The 12764-nt window shown below is 52.1% G+C and overlaps 1 protein-coding gene across 3 annotated transcripts in view; it reads left to right on the plus strand.

Annotated features, from left to right (window-relative positions):
• The window catches only part of TECPR2 (tectonin beta-propeller repeat containing 2), a 98484-nt gene that overhangs the window by 50252 nt on the left and 35468 nt on the right, over positions 1-12764 (plus strand). For all 3 annotated transcript variants that reach the window (XM_059374031.1, XM_059374032.1, XM_059374033.1), the window contains exons 10-16: positions 353-536; positions 2987-3160; positions 5010-5190; positions 6250-6391; positions 9128-9368; positions 10326-10415; positions 11982-12215. In XM_059374031.1, the coding sequence (XP_059230014.1) occupies positions 353-536; positions 2987-3160; positions 5010-5190; positions 6250-6391; positions 9128-9368; positions 10326-10415; positions 11982-12215 (1246 nt within the window). The remainder of the gene's footprint in view (positions 1-352; positions 537-2986; positions 3161-5009; positions 5191-6249; positions 6392-9127; positions 9369-10325; positions 10416-11981; positions 12216-12764) is intronic.

The following is a 12764-nucleotide window of genomic DNA, read 5'->3' on the forward strand; positions in this document are numbered from 1 at the left end:
CCCAAGGGCGAGGGCACAGAGCCGGTGGCAGGGCTGCTCATCTGCGCGCCTCGGCAAGGATCCGAAGCACAGAACGTGGGTTTGCATGTGCGTTGTGTGTTGTGCAAGAACTAGGTTGTTTTAACGTCAGGACCGCATTAGGAAGGGTGTTCTGACTTGACGGGGAGCTACCCAGGCGGGCTCTCCCGGGGGACAGTAGCCCCCATTGCAGAGCGCTTCTCTCAGTACAGTCCAAAGACAGCAGGTCCCCGCTTGGCTTCTCAGAGACCCTCCGCCCTGTGACTTATGGACAACCGCCCAACAGCGCGGCTCAGCACTCTGCTACGGAACTCACCAGCTCTGTCCTTGTTAGTTTGCAGAAAGCTGGATGGGATACTCCGGTCCCGGCTACGGCATACTCAGCTTGGCGGTCTCCGAGAAGTACATTTGGTGCCTGGACTACAAAGGCGGCCTGTTCTGCAGCGCACTGCCGGGCGCGGGGCTCCGCTGGCAGAAGTTTGAGGACGCCGTCCAGCAGGTGGCGGTCTCCCCCTCAGGTTGGCCTCCCCGGCTCCCACCTCCCTGCTCCTGCCGGTGTAGTGGCCCAGTAGTGGCCCAGCGCACGGTGGGCACAGGGCGGGCACACGGGGGGTGGGGGGGCCTGCCGCAGCGCCATCCGTGCGGCATGTGACCAGTGAGTGCACGTCTGAGGGTTTTCTCCAAAGAACAGGGGTCGCTTCATTTGACATTGATTAATAAACATCCAGTAAATGGATGTTCAGCTTGAATCTTGGTTCGTTTTTTTTTTTATTAATTACAATGTTAACACATTAACATGTTTTTATAAGCTATGCAAACTGCTTGAATTTTGAGGGATTTTTTTGGAGAGAGATTAACATATGAATACCTTATAAAAATGTGTCCCTATTTCTTTTATGGAAGGGGAGGGGCAGAGGGAGAAGGAGAGAGAGGATCTTTTTTTTTTTTTTAAAGATTTTATTTATTTATATGGCAGACAGAGATCACAAGCAGTCAGAGAGGCAGGCAGAGAGAGAGGGGGAAACAGGCTCCCCACGGAGCAAAGAGCCCGACGCGGTGCTCGATCCCAGGACCCCAGGATTGTGACTTGGGCTGAAGGCAGAGGCTTTAACCCACTGAGCCACCCAGGCGCCCGAGAGAGAGGATCTTAAGCAGGCTCTACACCCAGCACGAAGCCTAACACGGGGCTCAGTGTCACAACCCTGACATCATGACCTGAGCCAAAATCAAAAGCTGGACGCTTTACTGACCAAGCCACACAGGCGCCCGTGTTCCTGTTTTCTTGTGTTGTTTTAAAGCAACTGAACCAATGGAGATAGACTTACATGGATATAGATTATTGGGGTTCCTTTCTAGAAATTTTTTCTTTAATGAACGATGTGTATGCTTTGGCCAGATCATCTCCCTGAATGTAAAAGAAAAATGCGTTCATTCGTGCAAGCCATGGTCTGGCTAACCATTTTTAGTGAACCGGAGCGGACATTTCCTGAATGATGCTCTGCTAGGCTTTGAGCCTGTACCTCCCTTCCCTGTCCAGAATCATTTGCGCATCTGTTTGTCATAATGTTGGCCACTTCACCTGCTGGGGGGTGCATAGGTAGAATAGAAGTATTCCTGTGTATTTGCCTCTTAGTAACTCCCCCCCCCCTTTTGTAGAGATTTTATTTTTATTTGACAGAGGGAGACATAGTGAGACAGGGAACAGAGCAGGGCGAGTGGGAGAGGGGAAGCAGGCTTTCCTGCTGAGCAGGGAGCCTGATGTTGGGCTTGAACCCAGGACCCTGAGACCATGACCTGAGCCGAAGACAGACACTCAACCACTGAGCCACCCAGGCACCCCACATAGTATCTTCTTATTGTTAAGACACGAGCAGAAGTCAGACAAAATGTACTCTGTGACTTTAGACTTATCCCCGTAATTTTACTGTGTTTCTGATGGATTTCCTTGAATTCTTCCTGGTCTTTGTCACTATTTAAAATAGCAGTTTGTTCAAGGTTGTTTTATCTCTTTGCTTATTTGAAAAATAATTTTCCTTTAGCGAGTGGCTGAGATCACAGTCTAGTCTTTAACTCTCGTTCCGTGATTGTGCGCTTTAATTCTTTCTCTGCCGTTTACTTCTGTTCACCTTCCCAGCCGCTTAGAAGCCTTGGTTCTGTCCTGATTCTGTTGATGACTTTGTGTTTCCAAAACCTGTTGGCCCTCGCAATCTCATAGGAATTCTGTCCTCACCAGATCGGTGTTCTTGACTGAGTCGCCCTGCAGTGTCCGCGTCTTCAGGGGCACCAGCGCCCCACTGTGTTCAGGGTGTGCTTTGAGCTTAGCCGTCTGGCTTTTCTCCTCTTACCTCGGCTCTCCCCATCAGACCCTCTAGTCCAGCCTGTGGTCTTGGTGATTCTCAGGTGGCTGCTTACATGCGGCCGCCCGGCCTGCGCCCCCCCCCACGCACACAGCACGCCGCCCTCCTTCCTCCCCTTCATCTGCTTGTCACAGTCCCTTTCTGAGTAAAAAAGGACAGCCCTGCTCACGTGCCTCCTGTCTGTGCATCGTAACCCTCAGTTGGTCCAGAAGTGACCCGTCTGAACCCCCAAGGACTTTTCAACTTCTCATGGGGGACGAGTTGTGCCTCCTGACGTGTCCACGTCAGGAGTGCCTGAGGGCTGTCCGGCTCGGTGTGCCATGTCACCGATCTGTTCTCGCCTCCAGTTTCCCTAGCAGCCCTGTAGGTACAGAGGAAGAAGTCCAGCATGGAGAGACAGTAGGTGACTTGACACCTGAAGCCACACAGCTGGTGGGAGGTGACGAGGAACCAAACCTTGGCTCTGTGGGCTCTTTCCCCAGTTGGGGTGGAAGCAAAAGGGGGAGAGAGGTTGTAGAAATCTCTCTCCCCCACAGCAACCGGGATGAAGTGCTTTGTGTAAGTAATTCTCTGCGGTTATTGGATGGGGAACAGAATTTTTATTTCTACAGGAGCCCTTCTCTGGAAGATTGAGCAGAAATCAAACCGAGCTTTTGCTTGTGGAAAAGTGACCATCAAGGGGAAGCGGCACTGGTACGAAGCCCTGCCCCAGGCAGTGTTTGTGGCCCTGAGCGATGACACGGCCTGGATCATCAGGACCAATGGAGATCTTTACCTGCAGACAGGTAACGGGGGTGGTCCTCCAGCTCCTGTGGGGTGGGGGGGTAATTGCTTCCTACTGTCCCTCACTTTGTTAGGGGCACACTTAGAGCCATCACAATGACGAAGGGGCTAAAAATCAATTGAAGACAGTCTGCCTTTGGAATATATTAGCAGTTTCCTGCTACTGACTCACATCCAACCCGGACAAGTTTAGGGCAAGACTTAATAGAGTTATTCAGTGAGATACAGAAACAGACTCTTACTCTCCTTACGGCTAACCATTGCCTGTCACTTGTGCTGCAATATCAGATCTTAAGGGGAAAGAATAACGGGGAAGTGACATTAGAATCATTTTTTCCTTTAGGTTATGGCTGGACTTTTTTCAGCCAGGTCATCGTCCTGTCCCCGTATACTTATTTACATGTGGGTCAGGAAGAAACAACAAGAAAAATCATTTGATCTAAGTAGCAGTTCATTTCGTCCTAATAAACTGCCCTGAGGGGAACCTTCAGCTGCCAGAGGAGACTCAGTGGGACTTGTTTATTAAAAATAAACTGTAATGAGCGTGAGTGTTTATGTCAGCAAAATAGGATATAACTTTCCAAAGGCAACATGATTTCTCGGCGTATGGAAAGGGGGTGAGGTGGGAGCTCTCTTCTGGCTGTCAAGAGGTTGTACTGGATTTATGTAAAGATCAATCTTCTCACCATCTAATATTGCTGATTTGTGGAGACTGTTTTAATCTCTGTTACGAGCTGTCAGCCGGGGTGATGCTCTGAGACCAAAAGTCTCTGCACCCCTGGCTCTTCCTCACACGTGGGAGGGCCAGCATCTCCTAGAAGCCGCTGCTTGAGCCCTGGTGGTCAGCCTCGCCAGCTCCTGGCCACGTGCAAATTCTGGTCTCTCCCTTCAAGTGGTAATAGCTCTGGAAAGGCAGATGCATATCCCGTTTCCAGGAGCACTTGAGTTTTGTTCCTGGTGAGGAGACAGAGTGCCTCTGGCCTGGGGTTGAGGAACGGGCACCCTCTTAACCAGTAGTAGCAGACCAGCCGTGTTCGGCTCCAGGGCTGGCCTGACGGTGTGTAGTGTAAGCAGCCCAGCAGGTGACTCCCCCTGGTTGAAGGTGAGGGAGACAGCTGAGAACGTGGGACCACGGGGCTTCTGCGAGGAGTCGGGGAGCACGCTGGGGCACTGAGAACTGAGTGCACGCTGATGCCGCAGAGTATGGGGTTTGAGTTAGCAGCTGTCCCAGCAACTCCAGGCTGCAGACAGGCTCCAAAGAGGTGGGGGGCAGGAGTCCTGGATGGGGCGTCAGCGACTCTGAGCTCTGGCCCTGCCATAGCCTTGCTGGGTGAGGGACATCGCCTTTCATGTGGGGAACCAACCCCCCAACCAGATCCAGAGCAGGAGAGGGTGGCTGCTTCGTCGGAGCTGCTCTGCAGAGGGCGGGGGGCTCAGATCCTTGCCATCCACAGCTGCCCCAGCTCTGCTCTCCCCGAGGCTCTGAGGGCACAGCCACAGAGCATGTGTTGCTCTTGGCCTGGCTGCTCTTGGCTCAGGGTCTGGCTGCTCTGCCCTGGGCTTTCTTGTTCTTCGGGAACATCTTAAGCCACTTTGGGATACCCGCAGATTCTGAATTGTCGTTCTTCAGTTTTCAGAGAGCATTTGAAAACACTTCAAATACATGCCCTATTTAAGCACAACCTAACTATTTTTTGTTAACTAGACCTTAAAAAGACAGAATGCTTGCTACACAAGAATATAGCAGAATACCAAAAGAAGAAGAAGAAGAAGAAGGAAACAGCAGAATACAAATGAGGTGCAAAGTCCTGACTGTGTGTCTTGGGGGCTTCCTGTCTGTCTCCCTGGCAGGTCTCAGTGTGGATCGCCCTTGTGCCAGAGCCGTAAAGGTCGACTGTCCATACCCACTGTCCCAGGTCACAGCCCGAAACAGCGTGGTGTGGGCGCTGACAGAGCAGAGAGCCCTCCTGTACCGGGAGGGCGTAAGCAGCTTCTGCCCCGAGGGGGAGCAGTGGAAATGTGACATCGTCAGGTACCGGCAGGAGCAGGCGCGTCCTCCCCATCTCGCTTGTCCCACCCTTGGTTCTTTGTCACCCTGACTCCCCTTAACGCGCCCCTGGGAGGCTGCCCCTGGCAGAGCTGCTTCTCTGAAGCTCTCCATGGGGATAGTGTTGTCTGGAGTCGGTGGAGCCGATGGCCGCAGCCTGACCGCGGGTTGCCCTGTGCCTGCCTGTGACCGGCAGACTGGGCGCTGGGTCAGGGCAAAGCTTTTTAAAATGCCGCCACCCTCTCGTGTGACCTCAGGCATCACACGATCACGGGTCTTACGACAGTTTCCATTGAGCACTGCCAGGCCCTGTCAGGTGGTTTCTGTGTAGAATCTCAGTGATTTCAGGCCAGACGTTTTTCCTTCATTATCATCAGTGGTAATTTATCTCTAGTAATTTCTTTGGTGACTTAAACCACTCAAAATTTTAATTATAGAATTACCATCAAATCATTTTGCTAATTAGAAAAATTAGACTAGGATCTTTTTGGTTTGAACCTAGCACCCAGTCAGCTTGAGCGAGTGGCTCCCATGAGCCACAGCAGGGCTGGGCTGGGTGTGCGACCAGGCTGGCCCCAGCCCTGCTCTCCCCCAGTGCCGGTCAGCGAGGACCTTCCCGTGCCAGAGCAGAGCTGAGCAGGGGCTTTTCCCGAGGGGCGGGAGGGGGGAGGGCACCGTGTGCGGAGAGGCAGCGTCCGCCCAGCTGCTGCTGCCCGACACAGCCTGGCACACGGGGCCCCTCCGCTGGCTCAGTTGTGTGAGAGGAGCAGGGAGGCCGAGGCGCCCTGGTTGTCCACGCTCTCTCTCGCTCTCTCTCGTAGGCTCTTTCCTCCCAGGGGTTTCCCGCCATGCGGGCTTTTCAGTGTGTCTTTCAGAAGCTGCCACACATTTAAACAACAACGTAACTTGAAACTCGAGCTTCCATCCATGGAACTTGGGGGTGGGGTCTAAACCCACCCGGGAGACACTTGAAGCCCACGTTCCCAGTCAGGCTGGGCACTTGGAGTGTGGGCGCTGACTCTCCCTTCTCTTCCCTGTTTCCAGTGAAAGGCAGGCTTTGGAACCCGTCTGTATAACTCTCGGGGACCAGCAGACTCTGTGGGCCCTGGACATCCAAGGGAACCTGTGGTTCCGAACTGGTATCGTTTCCAAGAAGCCCCAGGGAGATGACGACCACTGGTGGCAAGTAGGTGCTCGGCTCGGGGGGTGCTGGCCAGGATTCCTCTGCTCTGCTCCTCCTTTTACAGCCCTTCTTCTCCTTGAAGAGATTGAGGAGGTTGGATTAAATGAACAACATTTACTTTCACTCTTCGATGAGTTAGTCTTCACTATTTGAACGCGTTAGAAGTATCCGGGGTTTTCATTGTAGGAAGTAACTTGTAGAACTCTCTTTGCTTAAATGTCCAGGCTCTGTTTATTACTTCTTTTTCCATTTCGGTATTATTTAGAAATTTATCCTTACGTGCTAAATAAGCCCAGTGATATCCTTTTGCAGACCTGGGTAGTAATGACGTTGAATTCTGAACTCATGGGCTGAGAAGAGCTAGTCCGCAGGTTTGGAAACCCGGCCTATAATTAAAATTCATCTCTGCCCGCTGGTTCCAAAGTCCTCTAAGCAAGTGGCATTTCAACAAAGAAAGGAGAATGTTCCCACACACTCCCAGAAAAGGAAACACTCTGTGTAATAGGAGGGTGTAAGCAAGCTCACTTCTCATGACTTGGTCCCAGCCAGGGTGGCCTAGAATGTGTTTTTCAAGGGGTTGTTCCTGCCCCTCTTTGGTACGGTTCAGTGTAGCTGTCACTCCCCCAGCTTCCCGCAGCGGCCGGCGAGGTGGTTCTGGCCCTCAGCTGCTGGGAACGAGGCAGCGTCTCTGCAGTGTTTGTCTCCAGTAGCTCAGGCCCTGTCGCTGCCTCAGACTTGCCACGCGAGGGCAGGTCGGTCATTAGCTGCCCTTGGTCTGTCGGATGAGAATGTGCAAAAGAAGTTGTATTTGTCCTTTGATGAGTAAGTATATGTGTACAAAGGTCTCTGATATGTCTGATGCTCCGAAAAGTTGTACAAGTGATTTTCAAATACCTTCTCCACGCTGGTAAGCATACTTGGGTTTACACACGCATGCGTGTACTCACACACTCTCTCTCAAATGTGTATATGTACCACGTTCCATTTTTAAGTAGCCTAAAGAAAGTTGGATACCATTTTATCATCATATTCAGAACGTTATCTTTAGAGAAATTTGACAGAATCTTCTTTGAGGTATTTGGAAGCAGAGTTATTTTAATACTCCTAAGACTGATTTCTCTGTAGCGCCAGAGCCAGCTTTATGTTTGGCTGCTAAACCTTTTTTTTTTTTTTTAATTTGCATCCTGCTTATCTGCAAGTGTTGGGCACTGAGACAGCCTGTCACAGGCTTTCTGTGTGGCCTTGGCATGTGCACTCTCCGAGGAGGCCCAGCAGCACACGTGGTGAGCCCCAGGGCTCCCTGCCTGGCGTTCTGTGGGCTGTGACGAGACCATGCAGCCAGGCTGTTGGATAGCAGGAAAGGGGGCCATGGGGTCCGGACATTGTAAAGCAATTCACTGCATTCTCAGTTAGGACAGTGCAGGTCCTTTCGTGGGTGAAAAAGTGCAGATTTGTACATTTAAGCACTGATTTTTATAGTAATTTACTTTTTGTTTTTGCTTATTAGAATTAAGTTCCCTGTAGTAAGTGATGTCCCTTTCACTCAGCATTTTATTGTGCAGGACCTGGGAACACAGCCTGTGAAAGGGTGTCCTAGGAGTTAGGGAGCAACATTCTCTGTGACCAAACCCAGCAGGGCACAGGTATACATGAAAGTCACGTGGAGGCAGATTTTGACCAACTTAGAACTTTCTGACAACCGGAGCTGCCAACAAGAGAGAGATTAACGGGCTGCCTGAGGGGCTCACTGTTGGCTCAGGTCATGATCCTGGGGTCCTGGGATTGAGCCCCGTGTCGGGCTCCCTGCTTGGCGGGAAGCCTGCTTCTCCCTCTCCCTCTCCCCCTGCTTGTGTTCCGTCTCTCACTGTGTTTCTGTCAAATGAATAAACAAAATCTTTAAAAGAGAGAGAGAAAGAGAGAGGTTTTCCTCAGAGTTACCCCAAAGAAATGTCTTTCAGGAATGTTAGAGGAGCGGTTTGCACACCGGAGCCAGGCTGTGCCGATCGTGTCCAGGGTGGGGCCCGGTTTGCGCTGTTGAACTGACATATTTATCGACAGTCCAGGTCTAGATCATCAAGTACCTCCACCACCCTACTTATAGTACCTTTTTTAACCCATATTACGATTCTAAGGATTGCATGCTCTTGTCCATTGGAAATATCTAAATTTAAAAGCAAAATGATCCTTTCTTATTGATTAGAATAAAAGGCTTCATGGGTCTAAGGAGGGATCATAGATAATCACAAAAATAATACCTGCCATTGTGACAGACCCACGGTGGATAAAAATGTATAAAACAGAAGGTGAACAATTTCTTCTGTCCCTCTAAATCTGACCCTCAGAATTACAATTAGTGGTTTGATAGTGCCTTGCTGGACTTTTTTGGTCTTACACAAATGCGTGCGTGCCCATGAGTGCTAGGTATTTGCCGGTTACGGACCCAGTCTTAGCTCCGGGTGGCGCGCATACAGAAGGCACTCATAGGGGCGCCTGGGTGGCTCAGTGGGTTAAGCCTCTGCCTTCCGCTCAGGTCATGATCTCAGGGTTCTGGGATTGAGCCCTGTATCAGGCTCTCTGCTCAGCAGGGAGTCTGCTTCCTCCTCTCTCTCTCCCTGCCTGTCTACTTGTGATCTCTGTCTGTCAAATAAATAAAAAGAAAAGTCTTTTAAAAAAAGAAAAAGAAAAAGAAAGCACTCATCGCTGCAGTGAGAGAAGGTATCTTTCCGTGCCCCCCTCTAGGTGAGCATCACCGACTATGTGGTGTTCGACCAGTGCAGCTTATTCCAGACCATAATCCATGCCACGCACTCCGTGGCCACGGCAGCCCAAGTGCCCGTGGAGAAGGTGGCGGATAAGCTGCGCATGGCGTTTTGGTCTCAGCAGCTGCAGTGCCAGCCAAGCCTCCTCGGGGTCCACAACAGCGGCGTCTGGATCTCCTCGGGCAAGAACGAGTTCCATGTCGCTAAAGGAAATCTCATCGGTGGGTGAATCCATTTTCTTTTCGCATTGACTCAATCCGCAGCTTCATTTTATTTTATTTTTTTTTTTTTAAAGATTTTATTTATTTATTTGTGAGAGAGAGAGAGTGAGAGCGAGCACAGGCAGACAGAGTGGAAGGCAGAGTCAGAGGGAGAAGCAGGCTCCCTGCAGAGCAAGGAGCCCGATATGGGACTCAATCCCAGGATGCTGGGATCATGCCCTGAGCCGAAGGCAGCTGCTTAACCAACTGAGCCACCCAGGCGTCCCCGCAGCTTCATTTTAAAGCCAGCACTGAAAGAAGAGCTTTAAGACTCGACTGCAGAAGAGAATTTGGTGCCAGTGTGTCAAGTGTTTGTGACGGAGGCATTCTGCACGCTTTGTGTCCGTTTCCTTTTGTCACTCTGTCAGTCCTACAACTTGGGGACCAGCGTTTGGATGGCATGTGATCAGTTTCTCCTGGGAATCTGTGACCATGCAGGAAGGGCAGATGGAGCTCTTTTGTATGTTCATAATTCACCTTTAAGTGAAAAGACCCACCCAAATGTAGAGGATGTCGTAAGAGGGACTAGTCCATTTCCTGAAGGAAAAGTTCTTGCTCTGTGGAGAATGCCAGTCTCTGGCAAGATCTGTGACGGGTGATATAATCCGCATGTTCCCATGCGGGCTTCATTTCTGTGAGGGAGGCCCTGCTTTGTGAATTTCTCCAGCTGTCCTCCCTCTGCATGACCGCCCCCCCGACCCCGGCCACAACCCTGGGTAAGACTGAGGCTCTGCTTGCCCACGTAGGAGGACGAACAAGGGACTGGCCTCACAGCCCTGGCTGGCGTGGACCTCTTACTTTAAGGACATCCTAGAATTAGCTGTAAGAGGTTTTGAAGACCAGTTGTCGTCTAGAACTAAAGCTCTGGAGTGTGTTCTCTTCTTCCTTCTTTAACACGCTTCCTTTGGTTCCTTCTAGGCACTCACTGGAATCATGTTGTTCCCCGTGGGACAGCTTCTGCAACGAAGTGGGCCTTTGTGCTGGCTTCTGCTGCTCCCTCAAAGGAAGGTTGGTTGAGAAGTATAGTGCGTGGGTTGGCAGTTGAAAAGTGAAAACCATGGTCTGACCATGACCTAGTTGAGGTGGGGCATGGCCGTGTGGACCTCAGAGACAATGCAGTGGCTTCCCAGATAAGCAGCCCTTGTTGGCTGAGCCAAGGCCCCCTGAAGCTGGGTAGGCCTGAGCAGGAGAGAAGGCTCTGGCATGGGGATGTTGAATGAATCTAAAAGCAGGTTATCATTCCGAAGGAGAGGAACATTCTGTGTCCCACTAGGGCCAGCCCCCAGAGACTTCGGTGACATGTCACAGGGCCACAGCACTGCAGCCAGTGGACACCAGCCTTCACGGGATGCCTTCCCATTTCCCCTTGTGAGGTCTTCTGTCACCTCCCTGCAGCCTCTTTCAGTCTGGTTTACAGCTTCTGGCTAGTCTAAGTCCCACAGTTGTGCCCTGTTAGTACAGGGGCAGACCTCCTGGTGACCAGTCGGAGCTCCCTCCCCTTCCGGAACATGGGGATTGGAGCCAGGAGAGGCAGTGCTGCAGCCAGTGAGCCGGGAGCCTGGGCAGTCAGGTGACCCCTCTGCAAAGTGACCAAAGGCCCCTCCTAGGATCGCCCATGGCCCATGGGAAGACGCCATGAAGCCTTTGGTTCAGAGGATGCAGCTGGTTAATTTGAGCAGTTAGTCCCAGCAAATTTGGCCCACTTGTCAGTACAGGAAAAGGTTTTCTGACCAGAATTCTGAAATCTGTAAGCTCTGAAAACTGTAGGCTATATCCAGAGATTGGCACAAAAATCTTTGGCAGCAAAACCTAGCCCGAACTGCTGTGGGGCCACTTGCTGACCCATCGATCACGAACACACACATTTTGTGGCTGGAACATTATTACATTTCATTGCTGCTTGGCTTCCCGAGGCTGCTGTTAGATATGTGGCATACTTGTGACCTTATGTTTTCAAAATCCTCAGAAGTTGTGAATTCTAAAACTATCTGCCGCAAGTTTTAGATGATCTATCTTATGATGGAAACTTGAAGTTTCCCAGAGACTGTCTGCATTTTAAACTCGTTCTGTTAAGTCTAAGGGACTGTATAAAAATGGTGGCGAGGAGGCGAGGGTGGATTTTGAGAAGAAGTTGGGGAGAGAATGCTTTCCGGCTTTCCGAGCCTCCCCAGCAGCCTCCCTCAATCTGCCCACCCACACCGCCCCCACCAAGACCAGAACAGGGGAACTGTGGATCCATCCTTCTGAGGGATTGCTGACCTCACTCCCTCCAGAGCCCCAGTCACACTGAGTTAGACTCCCCAGCCCTTATGAAACGTCCAAGGTGAGAGCTACTGAGCTGACGTAGTAGCCTTCCCCGAATCTCCTGAGCCCTGCTTTCTTTCCTCCCTTTAGAACATCTCAGGCTTCTGTGTTAACTGGCTGGCCATGGGGTGCGCCTCCAGCTTCTGACTTCAGGTCCGTCGAGCACGTGCACAGTGGCGGCCTGGGAGCCAGGAGCAGTGGCATCAGCCGCCCAAAGGCCAGGGCTCCCTGCTGCATCTTGTCAGTGACGAACCCGAACCTTTTCTGCAGGAAGCTCCTTGTGGCTGTGCCAGAGCAGCAAGGATCTGTGCAGCGTCAGCGCCCAGGATGCGCAGTCCCGCCCCTCCACGGTGCAGCTGCCTCCCGACGCCGAGATGAGGGCGTACGCCGCCTGCCAGGACGCTCTGTGGGCCCTGGACAGCCTCGGGCAGGTGTTCATCAGGACACTGTCCAAGAGCTGCCCCACGGGTATGCACTGGACGCGGCTGGACCTCTCCCAGCTAGGTACGGCCCTCGCGTTCGGCTCGTGTGGGTTCTCACGGGACGCTGTGTGGGTTGCTGGATTTCAGGACGTGGATGGGCCACTCTTGCAGGTTAAGCGGGCTGCTTCTTTGTGTCGGGAGCCGTGCTTCCCCACCGTGTCAGCTTGGAGGGCGTGCAGAACCCCGGAGGAGTGCAGGCTCAGAGGAAGCTGCCGCTAGAACGGCCTGAGGAGCTGCCTCTGCCCATCCAACTCAGCATGGCGTATCGCTCTGTGCCCTCTGAGTCTGGACGGACAGGCGTGTCCTGCATCAGCCTCTGCAGCTCTTCTCCTGGCCCTCTGTAGCTAGAACCCTGCCCAGCGAGCGTCCATTCTCACTCGAGCGGCCCAAGGAGTTGCTGTGCATCTCTGGGTGGCAGCTCTTCCCGGAGCCTCCCCTCAAAGGCTACGGAGCCACCCGAGGGGCGCGACCCATGCACAGTCATCCACTGGTAGTGCGGGAAGCCGGATAGTAGAGGCAGCCCACGGCGTGAGGTTATGCTGCAAGCGGGTTCTTGATCGAGGGCAGCTTA

Source organism: Mustela nigripes, chromosome 13 (genome assembly GCF_022355385.1).
Source record: "Mustela nigripes isolate SB6536 chromosome 13, MUSNIG.SB6536, whole genome shotgun sequence".
Lineage (NCBI taxonomy): Eukaryota > Metazoa > Chordata > Mammalia > Carnivora > Mustelidae > Mustela > Mustela nigripes.